The sequence below is a fragment of the Nestor notabilis genome, unplaced genomic scaffold (assembly GCF_000696875.1).
Source record: "Nestor notabilis isolate BGI_N333 unplaced genomic scaffold, ASM69687v1 scaffold5096, whole genome shotgun sequence".
Taxonomy (NCBI): Eukaryota; Metazoa; Chordata; class Aves; order Psittaciformes; family Psittacidae; genus Nestor; species Nestor notabilis.
The window spans coordinates 8,882-31,501 of record NW_009931423.1 but is presented as its reverse complement, the minus strand read 5'-3'; the positions used below and the strand labels follow the sequence as shown (position 1 = coordinate 31,501).

General features: G+C 47.2%; 1 protein-coding gene across 1 annotated transcript in view; it reads left to right on the top strand.

Moving 5' to 3' along the window:
- Positions 1-22,620, top strand: part of LOC104406789 (voltage-dependent N-type calcium channel subunit alpha-1B-like) — a gene marked incomplete at its 5' end in the record, with an annotated part of 286,797 nt that overhangs the window by 263,891 nt on the left and 286 nt on the right. The window contains 10 exon segments of the mRNA XM_010015879.1: positions 6,853-6,961; positions 8,869-8,976; positions 10,193-10,305; positions 11,389-11,516; positions 12,546-12,672; positions 13,299-13,409; positions 15,153-15,188; positions 17,445-17,652; positions 17,785-17,996; positions 22,396-22,619. Of these exon segments, the coding sequence (XP_010014181.1) occupies positions 6,853-6,961; positions 8,869-8,976; positions 10,193-10,305; positions 11,389-11,516; positions 12,546-12,672; positions 13,299-13,409; positions 15,153-15,188; positions 17,445-17,652; positions 17,785-17,996; positions 22,396-22,619 (1,376 nt within the window).

Sequence of the window (22,620 nt, the reverse complement as noted above, 5' to 3'; positions counted from 1 at the left end):
ACTTTGGTAGGTACTTTAAAAGAGCATCTCTATTACAAGGAGTTCATACCCACCATGCTGTAACTACACTTGAGAAACCCAGTTACATCAGAAAGCCAGCTCCCAGGTCTCAGCTGTTTCAGATAGAAGAGTAGATAGCTAAACAGACATCTGTATAGAGGCACCAATTGTACACAGAAACCCAATGATTTTTCAAGTAATCAGTGTCTCCTTTTAGCATCCATGGGTTTCTATTGACTTTAAATGGAGCTGCGTCCTGTTGTAGGTGTTTGCAGCAACCATATCTGCTCTGTGGTCACAGGAGTACCAGAAGCACAAAGCTCTCCCTCCCCTTTCCCCCTAATCTTGTATAGTTAGAAAACAAAGAAAATAAAAGGGGTTAAAAAGATCATGTGTTAAAATAGACGTTTTTTACAAGCCTTTTGCTGGTTTTCATAGTGTGGTGTTTCTGTGCCTCTATGTGACTGTGCTCAACTTTTGCCACAGACTGTCCCTGGGCAGGAGCACTGCAGAATGTGTCTTTTCCCTATGAGTTAGTTGGTACCTTGTTTAATTTGTCTGTCTTTGCAGGAGAAATCCACAGAATTTAGGTACCTATAAACAGACTCCTGCTTATTTTCTTTTCTAAAACATCTTTAATTTTTACCCATCTACTTACGAATCCTCCGAAAGGTGTCTGTGTATGAACCATAATGGTGGGAGACCTGGGGAGGACAGTGCAGCCCACACAGAGCCAGCCTGGAGGGTGACAAAGACCCCCTCGTCCTGCACTGTAGCTCAGTCAGTGCCAACAGCAGCCAGGACTTTGTGTTACTTTTGTTCTTCCCCCCCTGAACCAAATGAGATTTTTACTGTTCTGTCTGGCAAATGGTGAGACATATATCCCCATATTGCCAGATGTATTGCCCCACATATCCACCCCTTTTCTTTCCATATTTATTATTCCCAGTCCTCTCTGCAAAGGTTTTGCCCTGTGTCTTCATCTATGTTGCCTTCTCAGTATGTGCCCACTGTGATTTCGTTTGGATTTTCCCCTCTCTTGGCCTCCTTGGCTGCTGTTCTTCCTTTCTGCTGTTTTCTGGTTTCTCTTTCTCAACTGTTTTCCTTGGTCAGTGTGACCAGCCTCTGCAGTTTTGTGTATGTGGCTTGCTGCTTGCCAGGAGGTGCATGTGTTGGGTCCTCTGGCCACACTGCTTGGGCACCAGGAGAGCTCTATCCTGCACAGGGTGGAGAGGAGTAAAGGGGGAAGGAACTGAACTTTAAAATCTCTTCTACCCTGTCTGTTGAAAAGAGTAAGAAAATCACTTTGACTTCACTCAGGTGTTTTGAGGGTTGATCACTTGAGGTTTGATCACTTCTCCGTTTTCAGATGGAAGTGGTGATGTTGGCCAGGTTGGACGGGGCTCAGAGCAACCTGGTCTAGTGGAAGGTGTCCCTGCTCATGGCAGGGGGTTGGAACTGGATGAGGTTTATGGTCCCTTCCAACACAAACCATTCTATGGTTCTATGTTTCTATGCGAGGGGAGAGGTTGCTGTGTTTACAGTCATGTTTTGAGACATTGAGACCTCTTAGACTCAGCTTGTCCATAGCAGAGGGTCCTGGGGCTTTATCTGCTATTCAGTAGTAGCTGTAAAGGCAAAGTGGCAGGCAGCCTTGCTGTTACCTGGAGTCAGTCCATCCTTTGCACGCTTTGTGTGCATCTTTAGAGAAAATGGGAGAAGGAAATGCCCATGTGGCTGCTAAATCTCTTTGGTACTACTGTGCCATCAAGATATCTTGCAGATATCAGCATGAGCAGGGTTGGAGGATGGTTTTCTGAGAGCCTAGGCATGATTCTTAGGAAGAGTGGTGCTAGGAAAGGCAATAACCCAAGCCTTGCCCCACTGCTCTGAACAGTCATCTTTTTACCTCCCTCTCTGGGGACAGAAGACAAGCATTGACAGCCAGCATATCTCTACCTCTGTCCAAGTAGCTGTGGGCAAAAGCCTGCATGGAGTCTGCAGGGTGATGATGGCAGCTGGAGGGGGATCTTAACTTCATTTTGTGGTGGTTTTAGAGCTCTCAAGCATAGTTTTGCACACCCTGTTTCAAGGGTGATCTATTGCAGGGATTAGAAGGGCTCTGGCTCTCCTTTAAATGCCTCTTGACATAGCCAAGGCTCCTGGATATGGGATGGGGGTGATCTTGCAGCTCCACATTCATGACTGCACCTCACTTTGCCACATGGATTTTGGGATCTGGATTGCACCCCTGAAAGCTAAACAAGAGTTTTAAAGGCCCATTTGCTACCTGCCCAGCCTTGCTACCTCTTCTGCACAGGGTTAGCATCATACATCGCTTTTGCTGGACAAGGAGCAAGGTTGCACCTACTGAACGTAGGATGACCACTCTATGGTCCAGCTGTGTGCCAGAGACAGAGCCCATGCTTTGGGGCGCAGACCTGGCTGCTCTGTAGGCTGTGGGAGGCAGGAAGGCCGTGGCCATCCTCCCTGAAGCCTGCAGAAGATTTAAAGAACAGAATAGTTACAACTAGGTCAGGGTGAATTATTCATAACAAATAATTTATTCACCAACCTCAGCCTTGTTTCCCACAAGCAGTGCTCCATTGTCCCGAATTTATTCACATTTGGGGGTTATTCCCAGAGCAGTTCTCATCCCAGAGGGTGCAGTTCTCTCAGTAATTCAAATCCATTGGGGTGCCAGCTAGGTTTCCCAGCATTCAGAGCTCAGTATGTTCCTGTTCCTGCTCACATTAGACAAATGTGCCAGCAAATAAAATCTGCAGTGCAGACAGCTCAGTGCTCATTTTCTGGGTCAGGCTGGGAGCCCACAGGGGACCTTTTATCCTGGCTTTTCACATCAGGATGAATTTCCCCCCATTTCTCTATCACATTCTTTGCCTATTAGGACATTAAGATGTTTCTAAGCAGAAGATGTGCAGAAACCAAATGCTGAAAGGGCATAAATTCTGCCAATCCTGCTTGACACAAAGCTTTGGTTTCTCATTACGAATGTCTCTGTTTGCAAGTATATCACTATAAGAAGCTGAGGGGTGTCTGCACCCCTCCTGACCACAAGTAACTGGAGTAGATCACACTGCCTCCCTCAACCCATCTGTAATCAGTTACTACTTTGTTATGTGCACTGAGTTAATGACGAGACTCTGGAGACTATATTGCATCTCCTGCCTCTGGGGCCTTCCCCTGCAGCAGCAGTAACAAGCTCCCCTTGCCATAGCTGGCTCGGGAGGGAGGGGAATGCCTCAAACCACCTCATTAAAATGAAGGGCAGGAGGAGAATTCCCCAAGCCCAGCTGGGAAACAGGAGCGGGGACTCCATCTGCTGCCTGCTGCCTTCCCTCCAGTGCTCTTGGAGGAAATTGGAGATGAAGGGAGGAAGAGGAGCAGTATTGGGAGCAGGGGGATCATAGAACATGATCATAAAACAGCTTGGGTTGGAGGGGACCTACAAAGGTCATCTAGTCCAAACCCTGCGATGAGCAGGGCTGCTTCACATTGGCATTCCAGTTTCACAGTAAAACCAATCCTAATGTAACCTGGAAGCATTTTTCTGCCAAGTCTGGGCACATGAGAGAGATTTCTACCTTTTTCTGTTCCCCAGTTCTGTCCCCTAATTCACCTGAACACCTCCTGTTTATGACTGGCAATTCCCAGGGCACCCCAAGTGGTGCAAGCCTTTTACTACTGCAGGGAAGCATCAGGTCCCCTGCCATCTGTGTCAGCAGGCTTGTATGTTTTCCTTTTGGGGTCTAAAAAGACGTAAAATTGTCCAAATCAGATTATTTTATTTTTTTTTTTTAGTCAAATTTTTGCTGCTTATTCTGAAGCAGGAGGAAAAGGTAAGACCCATTCCTGGCAGTGTTCAAGAACAGGTTGGACAGGGCTTGGAGCAACCTGCTCTAGTGGAAGGTGTCCCTGCCCGTGGCGGGGGGTTGGAGCTGGATGAGCTTTAAGGCCCCTTTGAACACAAACCATTCTAGGATTCTATGATCTGAAATCTCAATGACCTAAAGGTGTCCGGATTGACCTGTTTGACCAGTTTGCATACTGGGCTGCATCATATAGCTTTGATGCAGCCTGTGTTCCGCATCCATGTCCTTTGGGAATTCAGTCAATTGAGAGGATCTGGGATGTCTCAGTCCCAAAATGTTTTTCTGGCTCTAGTTTTTGTGAGGATAGAGCTCTCCTGCAGGTAATTATTTCTCATCTGCTTGTTCTTCACCTCCATTCATCTTTCTCTCTCCATCCCTTACCTCTCCCACTGTAGTAGGATTCAGTGGGACTCTGTAAGTGGTAACTGGGGATTTTTGTTGATGATACAATTTTTTGGTAACATTTTGTGTGCTGAGGGCAGGGTCTGTGTAAAAATCCTGTTTCATTTGACACAAGCGAATAGAAAAAAAATTGCTGTTTCATTGCCAGCATTTGGCACTGTCATTGAATTATAAAGGGAGGAGAGTCCTGGCTTTGATTTCCCTATCTCTGGGGCTTGTCACACATGGAAGATAAACTCAGGCAAACTTTAAGAAGGACCTTTGAGATTACAATGGCTTTACTCAGACTTTAGGAGGCAGTTTGTTACAGGAGCCTCTTGTCCCTGCAGCATGCAATGAGATCCAAAGGTATGTAATAAGATAACTAAGATGGTCTTGGCTCCTCTGAATGTCAGCTCACTTCAGAAGCAGACTTGTGCCCTCGGTCTGCCCCTGTCAGCACCGGCACATGTTCTGCTGAGGGACATTTTCTCCTTGGCTGACAGAAGGTACCAGGGCTGGAGTCTGTCCTCTTTCAGCGCACCAATGCCTGATGCAGCTAAGCTCATACCTCTGGAATATTGTATGTTGGAGGTTTCTCTAAGGAGGGAGCTAACCCATTGATAGACCAAGTCTTCATTCACCAGTCTTGGCTTGGTTTTGTGTAGAGCACAAGCATACGAACTGAGGCTCACACTGAGCAACCTGCCTCTCGCCTCACCTAATGTTCCAGGCAGATCCTTGCTCTCAGCTACGCCCTGTTCCTCTTCACCAGCCAAAACCTGCCCAGCAGCAGCAGTGCTCCTACCACCCAGCTTCCCCAGCCAATAAGGAGAGTGAGAGGGGTTGCACAAGGCTGAGCTGCTGCAGTCACATCTGAAGGGAGAGTTGAACCAGCAAAGCTGCATCTCTAAACAGTATTCACAGCCACTGACACTGCACAGTATTACAGTGTATAGAGCCAAAAGGGGATCTGGCCTCGCCTGTGCACTCCCTGCCTCAATAAGTCTGTAGCCTGCTGCTGACTGTGCTTGAATTTCTTTAGCAGCATGTTGGGCTGCTGTTAAACAGAGAGAAGGTTTCTGTGCAGCGATAGGGATCAAACAGCCTAAAGCAGTTTTCAGATGTGGATGAAATTCCCTCCCGAGCAAGGGGCCCAGGCCAAGCTAACGGTTGGGTTTACAGGCTGTTGCAAGGCTCTCTGCTCAGGCAGATTAACACCCAGTGACTTCCTTAGGTTGCACATACCCTCGGAGAGCGGAAACACAGGGGCTAGTCTGATATGGCTCTGGCCCAGGAAGCTTCTAAGCAGCTTGTGAAAGCTGAGAGGCTGAGAAAACGTGAGGTTGCTGGAGGAGAAGAAATCAATCCTTTAAATGCGTTGTTAAGGTTATCAGCAGGGCTTGGAGAGTGCTTCTCCTCATCTCCATTTACATGCTCTGCTACCAGTGGTGTAAGAGAGCCACAGCTTCCCAAAGCAATCTCAGGTACTTCATTGCTTACCAGAGTGATGAATTTGCCCTGTCAGAGGTGGTCCTGGCTGGTGATGGGGAAGGAATTGCTATCAGGTTTGGAGATCTTGGAAGATACTGATCCTGAGGCTCTATTCCATGTTCAGACTGAATGAACATAATTGAGGGAAATTATAGTCCTGCTCATGCTAATCCTGGCTCTTCCCCTATGGGAAAGGTCTGGATGGCACTGTGTAGCTCACTGACTGGAAGGAAAGGAGACCTCCAGAGCTCATAGGATGCCCACAGTGAAAAGAGACAAGAGACAGAACCTAAGTGTCTCCAATAAAAAGGATATTGCACACCTTTACCTTCTAAAAGTCAGTCCCAAACTGCTCTGGAGTATTTGAACCACACAGCGGGGCTCATCAGCCTTGTTTTCAAGTGTGCTTCAGGCTGTGTACAAAGTGCATCATCACAAGGCTGCTCCAGAGACTGCACAGCTCCAGTAGGAACACTCACATGCCTCCTGTTGTCATTGCCATTGAAAGTGCTTTTATCACATCCTGGTCACCTCGCTTTCTGGATGGAGCTGCATCCCTGAGTGGTAGATGCAAATCATCCATCACCTTGCCTTATTCAAGGATTCCAAGTCCTCTTTGTTCCTGTTGCTCCTGTTGTGAACCAGAATACAGGTGAAGGTCACTGGTGCAGGAAAGGATGGTGGAGGTGGCTTCATGGTTTACACCTCCTGAGCATGCTGCTTTGGCAGGGGAGATGGGTACCAGCCACATGTCTGGAGGCTGCAGACATGGTTGGAAACTGCCAGGAGCAGGGCATCAGGCTGTGAAATGGGATGGGATCAAACAGGCTTCTTCTGGAAGAACTCTATTTGTAGGACTGCAGTACAAATGCTGGCAAATAACTGTTCAACCACTAAAGCCACCGTTACAGCTCAGAGGAGAGCTGACATCTATATGGAGAAGACGCATTTAACTCAGTGCACAAAAGGTTAACACACACATTTGTAATCTGGCTATTTCTATGGGCTCGCAGCATGGGAGGGAAGGGGTGGAGGGGGGAGGAATCCTGGCCCAGGCTCACAGCCACCATATCTCTCTCTGCAGCGCCTGGTGCGGATGAACATGCCGATCTCACCTGAAGATTTAACCGTCCACTTCACATCCACACTGATGGCCCTGATCCGCACTGCCCTGGAAATCAAGCTCGCCTCAGGTGAGAGGGAGGTGATGTCCTACAGCACATGTGGGCTCAAACCCCAAGTGCCTGTTGGCTTGGTGTCTGCCCTGGGTGGAAATCCTGTTTCCTATTGCCTGGCTGCCATCTGCCAGCACCCGAGGACAAGGGAACCTCATGGACAGGCAACAGAGGGGTCCAGACCATCGCTCTGCCTTTGGGCTGGCTGCTTACAGCATCCCTATGGATGAGACATGGAGAACTTTGGCCATCCCCATTGAGGGCTCTCAGAGGAGAAGCCTTGTGCATGTTCTCACTGCTGTATATGAGAAATGAGACTTTCCACATCTCTATTCTTCACTATTCCAGCATGAGGGAAAACCAGCCCTTCCTTACCAGTTGCTGCCTGCTGGCACCAAAGCAGTGACTCCAAATGCCCTGCACATTCTGCCTTGTGATAAGATTTTATTATTTAAGTGTTTAATCAGGCATTTACTTGACTTCCCAACCAAACATCACAATGTAATAAAAGACATTGGCCTTTTCTCTGGGTCGTTACGCTGTTTAATCAGGCTGGCTGGAGTCAGAAGCAAGGCACAACTGGCCAGAGCAATTCTATACCTAATCTGAAAGCTAACAGGAGGTAACAATGCTCTTACAAGCAAAGGGCAGGGCAGGGTTAGGATGTTGTGCTTTTCCTAAGCAATTTTAGGTCAGCCATTCAAGCTCTCTGTATTAGTTACCTCCCTCATTTGTTGCTTAAACTTTGTCTTTGATGCTTTGGGCAGGCACTGCTGGAAGAAGACAACATTTTGAAGTCACTGGGCCTCCCCTAGGGACTGACACCAAGTATCAGACACTCATTCCTAAGGATTCACTTAGAGTGCCTGGGATTCTAAGGGCCAGCACCTTATTTCAGTTATATTTCATCTGGATAAGGATGATGTGAATGTGTGTTAATTTAGGCTTCTAGTTACCTGTCAGCAATGGTAATTGAAACAGCCTTTTTCAACTCCAAAAGGCTTCCGCCACCCCATTCCTTGGCTGTACACTGGAAAGGAATCAAAGAGAGCTCAGCTGATAGCACTGGATTCTTTCTCAGTTTTCTATCTGCTGTGGGTTAGGAGCATTTGACCTGGTTTGTTGTTCTATGCTTTGTTTCAATAGTTTCCATGTGTTACAATTAATTGAGTCTTTAGTGGGATTAACAGGCCCTTAATAAACTCTCCCTAATGAGTTTCTGTGTGGGAGCACAAACCACCATATAGCAGGAAACCCAGAACCTCCTCCCATTACCTTTCTTTTAGAAAACTAATCTCTGTCATTCAGATAAAGCACTTAATTGCCTGCTGTGCCTACTGTCATCTGGGAGCTGGCCTCTTGGCTTACATGTATTTTAATCACTTTCCACTGTGTATTATGAGCTCACTTTGGCGATTTGAATAATGCCACCGCGTTCTGCTCTTTCTGGTTTGCCTCGTGATGTGGCTGCTGTTTGATGCTGCTGATACAGAACAGGGTGCTTATGTCTCATGGCCAAAAATCTTTGGGAAGAGACAGTGCGGAGAGTGTTTATAATCAACCATGACATTGCTCATAGCCCAGCACCTCAGACCGGGTCCTTTACATCACGCTTGGGAGGTACTGCTGCTTTCTGGTGGCACAACTCAGCAGCCCAAATAAGCACTTAGGTAGAATAGGTCTGGGCTTAAGTTTAAGCTCCAAATAACTGCAGAGGGTCAGGAGGCTGAAGCAATGATGGTCCTGCTGAGTTCACACACTTCTGTCACAGAGGAGGTCATTGATTCCCTTTGTAGCATCTGCTGCATTGGTGCTGGCTTGCTGTCCTCAAGAAATGGGAATGGAAGAAATGCCCTCTCCCATGCTTGCTGTGCAGTGGAATGTGCTGGCAGGACAAGGTTTTTCCCTCCTCTCCTGTTCTGCAGGGGGTGTTAAGCAGCACCAGTGTGATGCAGAGTTGAGGAAGGAAATCTCGCTGGTTTGGCCCAACCTGTCCCAGAAGACTCTGGATTTGCTGGTGCCTCCTCACAAACGTAAGTGGTCCATCAGCAAGCACCCAACCCATCCCGTGCAGGGTAGGTTTCTCCCTCCTTGCCTGCTCTGTCCCTGGCCCCATCTAGGTGCACAGTCAGTTAGAGGATGCAGCAAAGAAACCACGGGCAGTTCAGCTTCTTGGTATCCTCTCCACAGGGTTCCTAGCCTGCACCTCCATGCCATGGTCACAAAAGGAGTAGGGAAGCTGAGGTCACATCTAGGCATGCATTTCATTATGCTACAGTAGATTTTACTGTACTCAGGGCATTTTTCCCTTCTTGGCACTATTCAGTTTGGGGTTTTTTTCAATGTGGCCTCTTCCAAAGCTTTTTCATAGCTTTGTCTGCCTCCGGCCTGTGCCTTGCAGGACAGGAGAGCGATTTCTAGCAAACCAGGAGAAGAAAATGCAAGTTTGCTGAGAACTTATGGAACCAGAAGTGAGGTATTTTGAGGCTAAAGGCCTTTGTGTTACTTGATGATGTCCTGGGCACATGTGCTGAGAAAATAGGAAGTTTTGTCATTATCTTGATTAGCCCAGACATGGGTTCTGGATTCCTGATTAATGAGTAACAGTGCAGAGCAATGAAGGCATTGTTCATTAAGAAGAGTAAGGCAGCTGAGAAGGTGTAAATCAGTGGGTAGTGGCTGCTTATGTCTTTTCCTCCCCTCCTCTCTTGATGCCTGTAAATCTGCTGCTTCAACTCTTTGCTCTACATTAAGTGCTCCACTGCTGTGCAGGGAAGTGCTGGGAGCCCATAGCTGTGAGGATGGAAAAAGACATCTGGAAAGATGAAATACTCTCATCATGCCCCAGTCAACTGTAATTCACAGAAATAGGAATAAGGCTGCTTTGTTGATGAAAAGCTGGCTGTGGATCTGGTATTAATTTAGTGATTCTTCTGGCTGCAATGCTTACAATAGCACAGAGTTTTCCTGCCTGTTTTTTAATACACAGTCTCCTTTGCCCCAGAAAGCTGGAGATAGGGGCCATCCTCCTCAGATGTGGAAGGCAGCAACAGGCAAAGATCTGAAGAAGTCGGTTGTAACCTTTTCTTGGCCTTTTTTCTCTCCGTCATGTTTCTGTGTGTTTTGCTTCCTTATTCTAATGTCACCTCTTCTTTCTCTATCATGCTCATTTGTTGTTATTTCTCATGCTTTTTGACTTACTTTTTTCCTCACCTGGATGTCTCTGCTGCATTTGGCTGTCTCTGACAGCTGATGAGATGACTGTGGGGAAGGTCTACGCAGCGCTGATGATATTCGACTTCTACAAGCAGAATAAGAACAGCAGGGACCAAGTCCACCAGCCGCCTGGAGGCCTGTGTCAGGTACTCAGCCAAAAGGTGGCCTTCTTGGTCCTCCCTCCTGAGCAGGCTCTTCTCTAGTATGGCTGGAAAAGTCTTTTCCAGAAAATGTCAAGTGACAACTGGCAGTCTAAGTTAGATTTTCAGAAGTGGCCTGCACCGCAAACTGCACACAGCTGGGGAACACCAAAAGAGTTCTTTGGGATGCCAAAGAGTTACCGAAAGCTGATGATCATAGAATCCCAGAGTGGTCTGGGTTGGAAGAGACCTTAAAGCCCATCCAGTTCCAACCCCCTGCCACGGGCAGGGACACCTTCCACTAGAGCAGGTTGCTCCAAGCCCCTGTGTCCAATCAGGCCTTGAACACTGCCAGGGATGGGGCAGCCACAGCTTCTCTGGGCACCCTGCACCAGTGCCTCAGCACCCTCACAGGAAACAACTTCTTCCTTTTAGCTAATCTGAACTTCCCCTGTTTAAGTTTAAACTCATTAATCCCATATATAACCATTTTTGCTCTTTTCCTTCTGACAGGCCAGCCCCAGAGGGTGGGATCAAAGAGTCCAATATAGCTGTGTTTATATTGGCTATAAAATGTTTAAGTTACTTATGAAAATGGGAATTCTTCAAATTCATTTCGGATCTAAGAGATTCAAAGACTTTTACAATTTCTTGACAGTATTTCCACACAACCATCCTGGGATTAAAATCCCAGAGGTTTCTGATATGACAAATACCTATGGATTTCAGGATGATAGTCCTGCTGATTTCCTGTCTGTCTCACAGATGGAAGGCTACAGCATAGCTAGTGTCACAACAAATTGAACAGCCCCTTTGGTCATGTCAGTGTACAAAATCCCTATTGCGCTCCTGTGACCAGAAGAACATTTTGTTAGAGGGAAGAGGAATCGCAGCAATTCCTTGTGCAGTTCTGTGGACAGCAAATGTCCTTCAGAACCTCTTACAGCTGTGGGAAGGTTGGGGTGGACTTTCTGCTGCGCCAATCTCTCCGGGTGACAAGGTGGACCTTTTATTAACTAGGAAAAGCACCACAGCCCATCCTTTACATACACAGTTCTGTTTCTGACAACCTCTCTTTGTGCTTTGCAGCCTGGACCGGTGTCACTCTTCCACCCCCTGAAAGCCACTTTGGAGCAAACCCAACCTGCAGCATTCAACAACACAAAGGCTTTCCTTCGCCAGAAGAGCTCAGCCTCACTCAACAATGGGGGTGCCTTGTGAGTATCTCAAGACCTCCCCACCAAAGCTGTAGGGCAGAGAAGGGGCACACTGGCTGTATCCAGCCACCCCAACCACTGCTGGTTCAGTCACTCTGGAGGTGGGGACACCAAGACCAGCAGCCCCTTCATGCCATGGCTGGGACAATTTCCCACTGGTGGCTGCCAAAACACCTGGTGCAGTTGTCCGTGTGGTGGTAGTGTTGGGTTTTCTTAATGCTCTCCTCTGAATCTTAGTTGGAGAGCTTTCCATATGGTAAGTGTGAGTTTACAGGGATTTGGGCATTGTAAAAGAACCAAACAAACCCTCACCCAATAACCACCACTGCAGTGAGGTCTTGGGAATTGAAAGATCCTTGGGAACAAAGTCATCCCTGAAGCTCATGGCACTTGGTAACAGCAAGAGCTTCTTGAAACTTAACAGGACAGAATCTGGTTCATCTTTGGGCAAACTAATACCTCCACAGAGATCTTACCAAACAGTTACAGTGAACCCTGATCCGTTCTCTTTTTCAGGTGACTTTCCTTGGGTCACAAGCACTATGGATTTTTAGTGATAGATATCTGAAGTTTAAATGTCCTAAATAACCCTGATGGAGAAACCATCATCAGACTCTACAGTGAAACCCAGAGCCCCCTGTATCACTGTAGTGAATATGTTTTAGCATGGCCACAGATGTGTTTGACCAATGTCTAACCTTGCACACATAACTTGCCTGAACTCCAACATTCTTCATTCTTCTTCATCAGAACTTAAGCTGCAGAAGTTGTTTTCCTTAGTTAACTGAAGAAAAATGTGGTGTCTGGTTTGATTTCCTTGTTGCTCCTGGGATCTTCAGGCTGTATAGGAAGTGGCCCTGTCAAAATCCAGGGGACCTTATAGCTTCACCAGCAGCCATGCTTATCCTGCAACTGGATTCACAAGTGAAACCTCCAAGGGTATATGAGGGCTTTACCCTCGTCACAATTAAGGTCAGCAAACTCTCTATGCAGAAGAGTCAATCTTTTTTCCTCTTTTCCTTCTGACAGGCCAGCCCCAGAGGGTGGGATCAAAGAGTCCAGTTCTTGGGGGACCCAACGCACCCAGGATGTATTTTATGAAACCAGGACACCAGCTTTTGAACGAGGCCACTCAGAAGAAATCCCCATTGAGCGGGTGAGCAAACAGGATGAAGGTGTGAAGACAGGATGAGATGTGGGAGATATTAGAAAAGATATTTAGGAATTCTTAGAAAATGTTCAGAAAAACTAGGTGAGGGCAAGGTAACATGCAGTAGACAGTAGGTCTGTCCCTTGAGACAAGTATTACTGTGTCTTTTAAAACCCCAAGTTTGCTTGAACTGGAGAAAACCCAAATCTGGTAGCTTGTACAGTCTGATAGCTGTACATGTAGACATACTTTGCATGGAATTGTGTCTGCTGTGATAGATTTCTTAAGGTTATCTCTTCCTAGTTGTCCCATTGTCTCAGTTCCATTGTCCTCAGTGTACAAACTCAGATGAAGGGTTGTTGGGACTCATTGCCATGGCTGGTGGAAGAGCTTGGCCCACTGTTGTCCTCATTGAAGACATCACTGTAGATAGTAACCTGAGCACTGTAAATAAGGATAACCTGGATACAATATACAGAGTAACGTGGGCGCTCCATAGCTCTTAATTTACTTTCTTTCCCACACCAGCATCTCTTCACAATTAAATCAAGCTTAGAAGCAGCCTGCTCAGATGATGCCTTCAAAGCTGATGTTCATGTTCTTGCTAACTGAAATCATTAATTTTTGATCAGGTGGTAGAAATGAGGGAAATCAGCCCCACACTTGCCAATGGAGAGCACCAACCAGGCCTGGAGAGTCAGGGGCGGGCAGCTTCCATGCCGCGCCTTGCCGCTGAAACTCAGGTGAGCAAGGCAGATCCACCAGCAGTGGGAGACCAGGAGCGGGGCAGGAGCTCAGTATCTTCTCTCTGCTTTCTGTGTCCTTGGAAGTTGCTTGACAATACTTGTTTTGAAAGATGTGTGCTGAACCTGAAGACAGGTAACCAGCCTTTGTGACTGGATGGCAGGGATTCATGTGTAGACACAGCACTGTCCCCAGCTTTACTCATCCCTGGTTGTAGCAAAAAGTGACTCAGAGAAATCCCTCTGTCTGGGTAGCTAATTGAGGACTGCCTACCCAAGTGTGTCTATTCTGATTGACTGGGGACAATACTGTTTGCCAGCCTGTATTCCTGGAAGGTGTGTTTTCCATTGACTGTTGCATGCCGTCTATCCTAACAGTAAAGGCATAGCCATAAAGCAAGCTGGAGATGTGCATGTTCACCTCTTTGATGGATGTAGTAGGTACAAACAACACCAGGGAGCCTGCGCCTCAAAAGCTGCACTGAGACACTAAGCATCCTCCCTGGTTTTTATCTTCCTACAGTATTTATCAACATGTATTGTGACTGATCAAGAAAATGTTGAGGATTTCCCTTGTTTAACTTCTTGTAGAGAAATCTCATCACCAGAGTTGACTTTTACAGCACCTTGTGAAGGCTACTTAGTGCATAGGATGTCATGGTTTTCACAGATCATTTCTGGCCATTTCACATGTTTATTGCTAGCTTGTTGTCCCAGATGCTTGTCAGCCACAGCCCTGCCTCCTGTGCATCAGAACATTTCACCACTCATAGCCGTGCGTCACTCGTTCAAAGGACCTGATTCATACAGTCAAGGGTGAGCAGCCCATGGTTGTGGGCTGTTTCCACTGCTCTATATGGGAAGCAGAATGCGAAAGATAGATAAAACTAAAAGCCTGTGTATTGCATACCCAGCAATGGTTCCAATGGATGTCATCTTTCTGCTGATGTGCTCAGGCTGGCATAAGCTACACTTCATCAGCCAGCAGCTTTGACTTGTACGAGAGCTGGGACTCTGCCTTATCAGGAGCAACACTCAACATGCTTAACAAAAGAAACAGACCCCAAAACAAACTTGTACCTCCCTTCCCAACTTCCCAGAACAAAGTTGTCCTTTATTCTAGACCATAAGTTGCATCTTCCCTTCCAAGGCAATGAGATTGGCAGCAGCAATGCCAGCAGCACCAGTCTTCCCTTGTGGAACTCCTCTCCACTGCACTCAGACATTTGCAGAGGTGAGCATCTCCCATGGGAGCATGGCAGGTGTTCCCCAGCTGCCCCACGTGAAAGCTGTCTAATCTCCTTATGAATCAGGCCTTTAATATCTGGGCAGATCTAACCTCATTTAATAATACAATATTTCGGTAGCTGTAGCTTCAGCTGAATAACTGATGTACTTTCTGTGTGTGTCTTCCCCCTCCATGCCCTCCACCTTCCCTTCTCACATGCTGCTTCTGCTCCCTTCCCCAAATCTTGACTTTTTTCTAACTCTTATTTACAATGCTTTCTGTTTCTGGATGTCTCCCTTTCTGTTTGCCTGTTACTCCTCTGTCTTTTTATGTTCCACTTTTTAACCCCAAACCTTCCTATGCTTTCAACCTCACCTCTTTGCTGTCCTCCTCCTGACCACCTCCCCTCCCTTGTTGTCATCATGTCTGCTGCACATCTCCCGTGATGTCTGACACTGGCTGTACTGTGGGGCTGCTTCAAATAATGTCTCTCATCTTGTCCGAATTGTTTGCAGAGGAGCAAAGCACGGTCACCGGGGAGTTACCTAGCAGTATGTAGTTTGCACTAAGTTGTATCCTATTCGATTCCTGTTAAGAAATAACGAACCTTCCTTAACCCTTTACTTTTTCCCCCCTTCTCATTTGGAGCCCAATGTTGCAGCGACTCAACCGCTCTCTCTTCTCCCTTTGCTGCTGTTCCCTCGATCCACAGTTGCACGCTGCACGCTGTAAAAGGGAATTTGTTTGTTTTGCTTGTTGATTTGTTTCTGTCTGCTTTGTTGTACAGGAATTTAGGAAGTGAAAACAGTGGGGTTGGTAATGAAGAAGCAATGAGTGACAATCTGGAGGGTTATGATGTAGTCTTCTGAAACTTGTGGGGAGCCCTGTTAACGCAGCAAGAGCATTGTCAGGAGCTGTGGAAAGGGTATTCGTTGCTTTGCCACTCCCCATTAGTGGCAGGGGGGACTTCTGTCCCTGGAATAAGCACAGAATCAGGTCCAAAGAAAATGTTAATTTCTTATCAATTTGGGTGTCTTTTTAGTGGGAAATGTCTGTTATTTTCTTCCTGGCAGATCGTATATAGGATCATAGAATAGTTTGGGTTGGAAGGGACCTTCCAAGGTCATCTAGTCCAACCCCCAATGGATTTCAGAAATCCAGATAAGTGTTTTTGGTGGAAAGCATTCTCACTTGTCACTTTTTTGCACATCAGACTATCCAGTTTACAGCCGCCTCTGCCTTCCTCCATCTTCATGCTCAACAGCAAGTAAGGAGGACAAACATGAGGCTCTTCAGTGTAACTTCTTGCCCACACAGCAAGGGCCACAGGACGAGATGAGGGCAGCACAACAGTGTTCCCCTACCCCAGCAGTGCCTGAAGAACTTCCCATCTCTAAGGCACTGCACCTTTTGGTGGGAAGCACCAACATTTGGGCAACTTCTAGTACGGGAGAGAGCACCAAACAAAATTTCAGCTCTGACTGCACCTTTACACGCAATATAATCCCTCTGCAACAGTTCTTTCCACTCAAAATAAGGAGCAGAGCTGTGAAACTACCAGCTTTGCATTGTGTAAATATCACGGGACAGCAGGGATCTGAGTTTTGGGATAAGCAAACAAAATAACATAGACAGTAAAAATAATACAGGGCTCTTTGGAAAGGTTACAGCGAACAGAGTAAATGTTCTGCAAGAATGGTTGTTGAAGGCACGTATTGTGTTGTGAATTCAAACAATAGGAAGGGCTGAGGGACTGGAGGATGTTCTGAGCTCCTTCCCCATCAGGCAGGACCACTGTGCTCTGAGGTCCTTCCCCTGCCACACAGCTCTGATGCAGGGATAGACCCAGGGAAGGCTCTAGAGGATGGGTGAAGCCTTGTTTCCACCACAGAGGCCAGCAGAGTGAAAGAGAAGGACACATGGGAATTGTCCTCCTTTTCTGAGCTTCACACTTGGTGATTAGATAGTAGGGAAGGAAAAGACACTGAGAATAGTTGTCCTGCAACCCACTTGCCTTGGTTTCTGCAGAGCATCTTTGTAAAGGTTTGAACCTAAAGGGAAGGGAGCAGTGTCTGGAGCTGCCACTGGTAGAGGGACAGGGTCCAGCAATGCCGATGGGGAAGCTGTGTTACTATGCTCAGGGTCAACCCAAGTAGTCATTTTCGGAGATATCCTGTTAGAATTTCAGGAAATACATGCTATCCCACTTGTTCTAGCTACATGGGCCACAAGGAGTGATGGTGGGACAAGAGAGGTTTAAATGTTTGATGGGAGATGTTCTCAATTACAGGAAGATAGAAGTAATTCTTCAGTGGCTTGGCCTGTATCTTGCCCATTATTCCTGAGCTTGCTCCCTCCGTTTGATGCCCAGCAATGCTTTCCTGCTTTTCTCTTTGGAGTTGCTTTGGGATGACCAGAGGCCCTGAAGCAGCTTTGGGTGAAACTAGTCTTGGAGAATTCTCTTTGTGAGATGCTTGGCTACTGTGCTGCCCTATGCCCCTGCTGGTCCACCACTGCCTCCCATGATGCTGTGCTTGATGTGAAGTGCTGCATATTGCTCTGCACCCTGTGGGTTGGCACTCTGCTAAAAGTAAAGCCCCTTTCAGCAAATGGAGATCCTATTTGCTCCTCAAATGTAGCACAAGTCCTCCTGCCCATCCCAGTTATATGCAATTAACCATTTTTCTCCCTCCCCTCCCTTCCCCTTTCTCTTACCGTATAACCCCCGCCATGGTGGGAACCAAGCCGCTGAGCGCGTTGCAGCTCCTGCCCTCACCCTGTTCCATATCCCTCTGTCTGCCTTGCAGCCCATCCCGGACACAAGCCCCATGAAGCGCTCTGTCTCCACGCTGACCCCGCAGCGTCCTCACCCCATGCACCTCTACGAGTACTCCTTGGAGCGCATGCCAACGGAGCAAGTGCATCACCACCACCACCACCGCTGCCACCGACGGAAAGAGAAGAAGCAGAAGTCCTTGGACAGGTCCCCCCATCAGCTGGCCGATGGACAAGCTGGTGAGTGCTTTGCAAACCAGGATTTCTCCCTTGTCCTCCTCCCTCCAGGAGGCACACCAGTCATCTAAAGTGATTTGGGGTTCTGTCTGCCCCACCTCCCATGTTGGTGACCCCCAACCAATGTCCTTTCAGTGGCCCACTCTGGGGAGTCTTCTTCCAAGGACAAGAAGCAGGAACGTGGCCGGTCCCAAGAGAGGAAGCAGCACTCTTCCTCCTCCTCCGAAAAGCAGCGCTTCTACTCCTGTGACCGCTATGGCAGCCGGGATCGTTCTCAGCCCAAGTCTGCTGATCAGAGCAGGCCCGCCTCGCCCAATGGAGGGCCAGAGCAAGGTCCACACAGACAGGTGAGGAGATGAAGGGTGGGAAAAGAGCTCTAAGGTCTTCCAGGGACGTATGTGAATTTCCACGTTTTGCTTAAAACATAGGAGGCAGAATGGGGAAGGAAAGTCTGGCAGCAGCAGATAAAGCCATTGAGGTCTTGCTTGGTCCTTCACATCCAAAATAGGCATGGAAATATCACTTGATGGCTCTTCAGAAGCCATTTACAGAGTGAGTGACTCAAGACATTGTGCAGAGATCTCACTGCCAAGGACACCCTTGCTCATGGTTTCAGCAAAGCCTGGGAGACCTGAGAACTGGCAGTTCTTGATGCTGGTGGAGAAAGTGTATCTGAGACAAATAGTGTGCTATGGGACATGGGCAACTGAGCTGAATGTTCCTCTGCCAGCGCTAATCCAGCATCTACTGCTGCCCTTGCACAAACATTTGATGGCTGCCGAAGAAATCGTTGGCCAAGCCAATGTACTGCAGTATAGGGACTCCAGACAACCAGAGCTGTGATTTCAGCAGGGTTTGCTCATATTAGGAGCATTTTCCAACTGCTGTTGCATGGGCTTCAGAGCTGTATTGTGGAACAGGTTCACTTCCTGAAAATTGAGGGGAATGGCCTTTTTAAGCTCGTGTCACATACATTTAGGAGGAGAAATCACAGTAAGGGAGAGGAGGAATGTAGGAGAAGGCAGGACCTGGGTGGAAGGGGGCTCCCTACAAACATCTCAGGGTAACACACAGTGCCTGTGCTTGGAGGGAGGCTTTGGCCACTCTCCAAAATCTTTCTACATTAGCAGCTGGTGCATGACAGTCTGGGTATCTTGGGAGGAGCTGGGTGATGCTGTCAGCCCTGGAGCAACATGCCTGGGGTACAGGAGGAAATCCTGTGTTCATCAGAGTTAGAGCCCAGGGGAAGAATTCACCCAGAGAAGCTGTGGCTGCCCCATCCCTGGCAGTGTTCAAGGCCAGGTTGGACAGGAGTTGAAGCAACCTGCTCTAGTGGAAGGTGTCCCTGTCCGTGGCAGGGGGTTGGAGCTGGGTGAGTTTAAGCTCCTTTCCAACACAAACCATTCTATGGTTTAAATGACAGGGCTTCATAGTGTCCCATTAGCTGCAAAACAAAGCAGCTTTTTGTCTCCTTACCCTGTACCATGCCTTTCTCTCTCTCTGCAAGGTCCTTAGCAGCTTCCAAGCCACATTTTGTGCTCTGTGCTGTAGTGAGTGCTTAGGGGCTGCTGCCATGCAGCTCTGGAGACATGGGGAATGGGATATGCTTTGCTCAGTCATTCTCACCCAGGAGGAGATGGGACATCAGGGTAAGGTCTGATAGAATCATAGGATCTACTAAATTGGAAAAGACCTTTAAGATCATCAAGTGCAACTTTTATCCAGGACTGGTTCTGATGCACCCAGGGTGGGTCTTTTCCATTTCTGGTTGCTGCACTCCCCAGCTGGCCTTCATCTGGTTGTTTTTCACATGAGTTTTCTTATTTCCATTTCTTCATTTTTCCCCCTGCTTTGAGAGGCAGGAAGATGCTACTGATTTGCAGCATGATGCCTCTCCTTTCTTGCATGCTCAGGACTTTAAACATCACATATGTCTTCATTAAATAACTGAAGCCTTTCCATAGTTCATAGACGTTCAACATTAGAGCATCAGCTGCCTTTTATAAACCTGTTCCATTGAAGTCTGCGTTATCCCACATGAGGGTTTAGTAAGGCAGGGAGGAGAAAACCTGTGGGTTTGGGGTCCATGCATTTTATCCACCCACGTTACCTGTATTGAGTGGAGCTGCTGATAGATCCCTGCTTGTTCTGGAAAGAAATACCAGCCAAGCCAGCAGGTCATTTCAGTCCCAGTGAGCTGAACACCTTTTGTCTTAATAAAGACTCTGCAAGAAGCTCTGTCAGTCCATTTCCTGTGTTATTTTGGCTCAATAACAAGGTGCATGTAAATCCTTTGAGTATTTTCTTTGTTAGTCTGTCCCTCTCCTTGGTAGAAGCAGCTTTTCCCAGGAGCTCTAACCCAGCATGTCCCCAGGACCCTGGACAAAGCTGGCTTGAGCTTCACCCTGACAACAAGGTGGTTCCATTCCAGCTACAGCCAAGCCAAAAATCAGGGCAGGTTCAAAAAGAAGTTCTTCAGAGGTTTTTTCAATGCAGAAGAAGAAGAAAAGAAAACCAAGCCATGAACTTTTCATCATTTTGAAGTCAACTCACAATGCTTGAGTTTGACATATAGAAATATTATCTTCTATGAGTTATTTCACTTTTCAATACAGGTAAATTATTTAATAGAAATCCCATTTTAAGATGAATCTGGGAAAAGCATTTTTAAAAATGAGATGAAACTACTTGGAATTTCAAAATGTTTTAGCAAGAAGGATCTTACTGGACATTTTGAAAAAAGACCTCACCATATGTTTTAGAATCAGGACCAATTGGTGCTGGATAAAATAAGTTTGAAAACTTTTCAAAAAAAGAAAAAGAACAGATTTTTAGACAACTTAGTTCTGCTTTTTTTTTTTTCCACATAAGAATTGCAATTTTCAGGAGCTCAGCCTCAGCCCTTTGGAAAAAGCTGAGCATCTTCCCCTGGGTGTTGGAACTTTGCAGGTCACTGGGTCGTGGTCACCATCATCTCAATCACCATGGGATGCAGGTGGTGGGAGGCAGCTTGGCCAGGTAGCAAGTGCCTGTGATTGGAATACTTGTCTATAGCAGAGAGTAAGGCTGAAATGTGGGGAAGCCAGACAAGGGAGAGGGTGGAAATGAAAGAAGGAAAAGGCAAAGACTTGATTTCCAGGCTGAGAAAGACAGGAGTCATTGGTCCGGCTGCATGAGCACTAATTGCTGCATCAGTCTGTGATGCTTGCGGACGGCAGAGCTACAGTGAGTGACACCCACACTGCTCTGTACCCTCACATCACGTGGGTATCACTTTTTCTTCTGATAGACATGGCACGACAAACAGGGAAAGTTCAGGTTAGATATAAGGAAGTTCTTCCTTGTGAGGGTGCTGAGGTGCTGGCACAGGGTGCCCAGAGAAGCTGTGGCTGCACCACCCTTGGCAGTGTTCAAGGTCAGGCTGGACACAGGGGCTTGGAGCAACCTGCTCTAGTGGAAGGTGTCCCTGCCCGTGGCAGGGATTGGAACTGGAGGAGCTTTAAGGTCCCTTCCAACACAAACCAGTCTGTGAGGCTGTGATTTTATGACTCATGGCACCAGCAGCTCAAATAGCTTCTCCATGCAGCTGCTGGGCTGGAAGCCTCCAGCACTGCTGGGATCAGCCTGAAATCCGTGGTGGCAAAACCAGGCAGAGCATAACAAGCATTGATTGACAGCCCAACAACCAGCAACCTGATATTGTTACAGCAAGGAAAAGCTGCTCTTTAAAAATTAAAGGTCTGATCTCAAAATGTTAGGTCATGAAATGCTGAGGGGTTTTTCAGATGTGCTCACAGGGCTTTTCATGTACTACCCTGGGAGAATGGAAACAGAAATGCCAAAACAAGGGCCTGTTCCTCTCCAGTCATGGCATTTCTTAACTTAGTGTAGCTTATTTCACTCCCACATTTCCCTGTTAATAACTCAGGAAGCTGCCAGAATCTTCTACCACTCAAAAATCAAATGTGTAATATTAAAGAGGAGAAGTTAAACACATTTTATTATCCCTGCCCATGGCAGGGGTTTAGAACTGGAGGAGCTTTAAAGTCTCTTCCAACCCAAACCAGTCTGTGATTCCATGATGATTCTTTGATTTTTGTTTAAGGAACTTGTTAGTTAAAGCCCATCCAAAAGGCATTTTGTTGTTGTTTCAGAAAATGCCTATTTAATTGAAATGCATTTCATTCCCAAGCCTACCAAAAAACACTCTGTCCCCAAACCGTCCTGCCACATAACCCAATTTTAACCACAGAAATGACCCCCAACGTCAGCATTAGTGGTGGAAATCCTGCAAAAATCCACCCAGAAGTCAAAAGTGCTGTTTTGCAACACTGTGTTTGCAAACCACAATAAATCCCTAGGTTTTGAGCTGCTCCAGCCTAGTTCAGGTAAGGCGCATGTCGAGCCCGTGTGTGGTGTGGGTGCCTTCCCTCTGGACAGTGTCCCCTTCTGTTGGAACCATGTGCCAGTTTGCGTCCTACCGATGCTCTGATCATTTCTGTTCCTACTTACCTCTCTCAGAGTTCTCCAGCTCTTTACATCTTGTGTTGAATTACTTATCGAGAACCTCCTCCCCCTGACTGTGCTTGTCTAAACTCTCTCTTTTTTCTTTTGCTTTTCTTTCCTCTTGTGACTCGTCTCTCCCTTCTGTTGCTTCTCCTTCTGTTCTATACCTGCCTGCTTTTGTGTTTGTCCGGTGTTTCCCTTTTTTATTTTCTGCTTTGCTTTGTTCCAATTTTTATGTAGGGCAGTGGTTCAGTTAATGGGAGCCCCTTGCTGTCGACATCTGGTGCTAGTACCCCATGCCGGGGTCGGAGGCAGCTCCCACAGACTCCACTCACCCCACGCCCCAGCATCACTTACAAGACCGCTAACTCCTCGCCCGTGCACTTCACCACTTTCCAACCTGTCCTGCCCACCTTCTCCCCGGGACGCTTGAGCCGCGGCTTGTCCGAGCACAACGCACTGCTG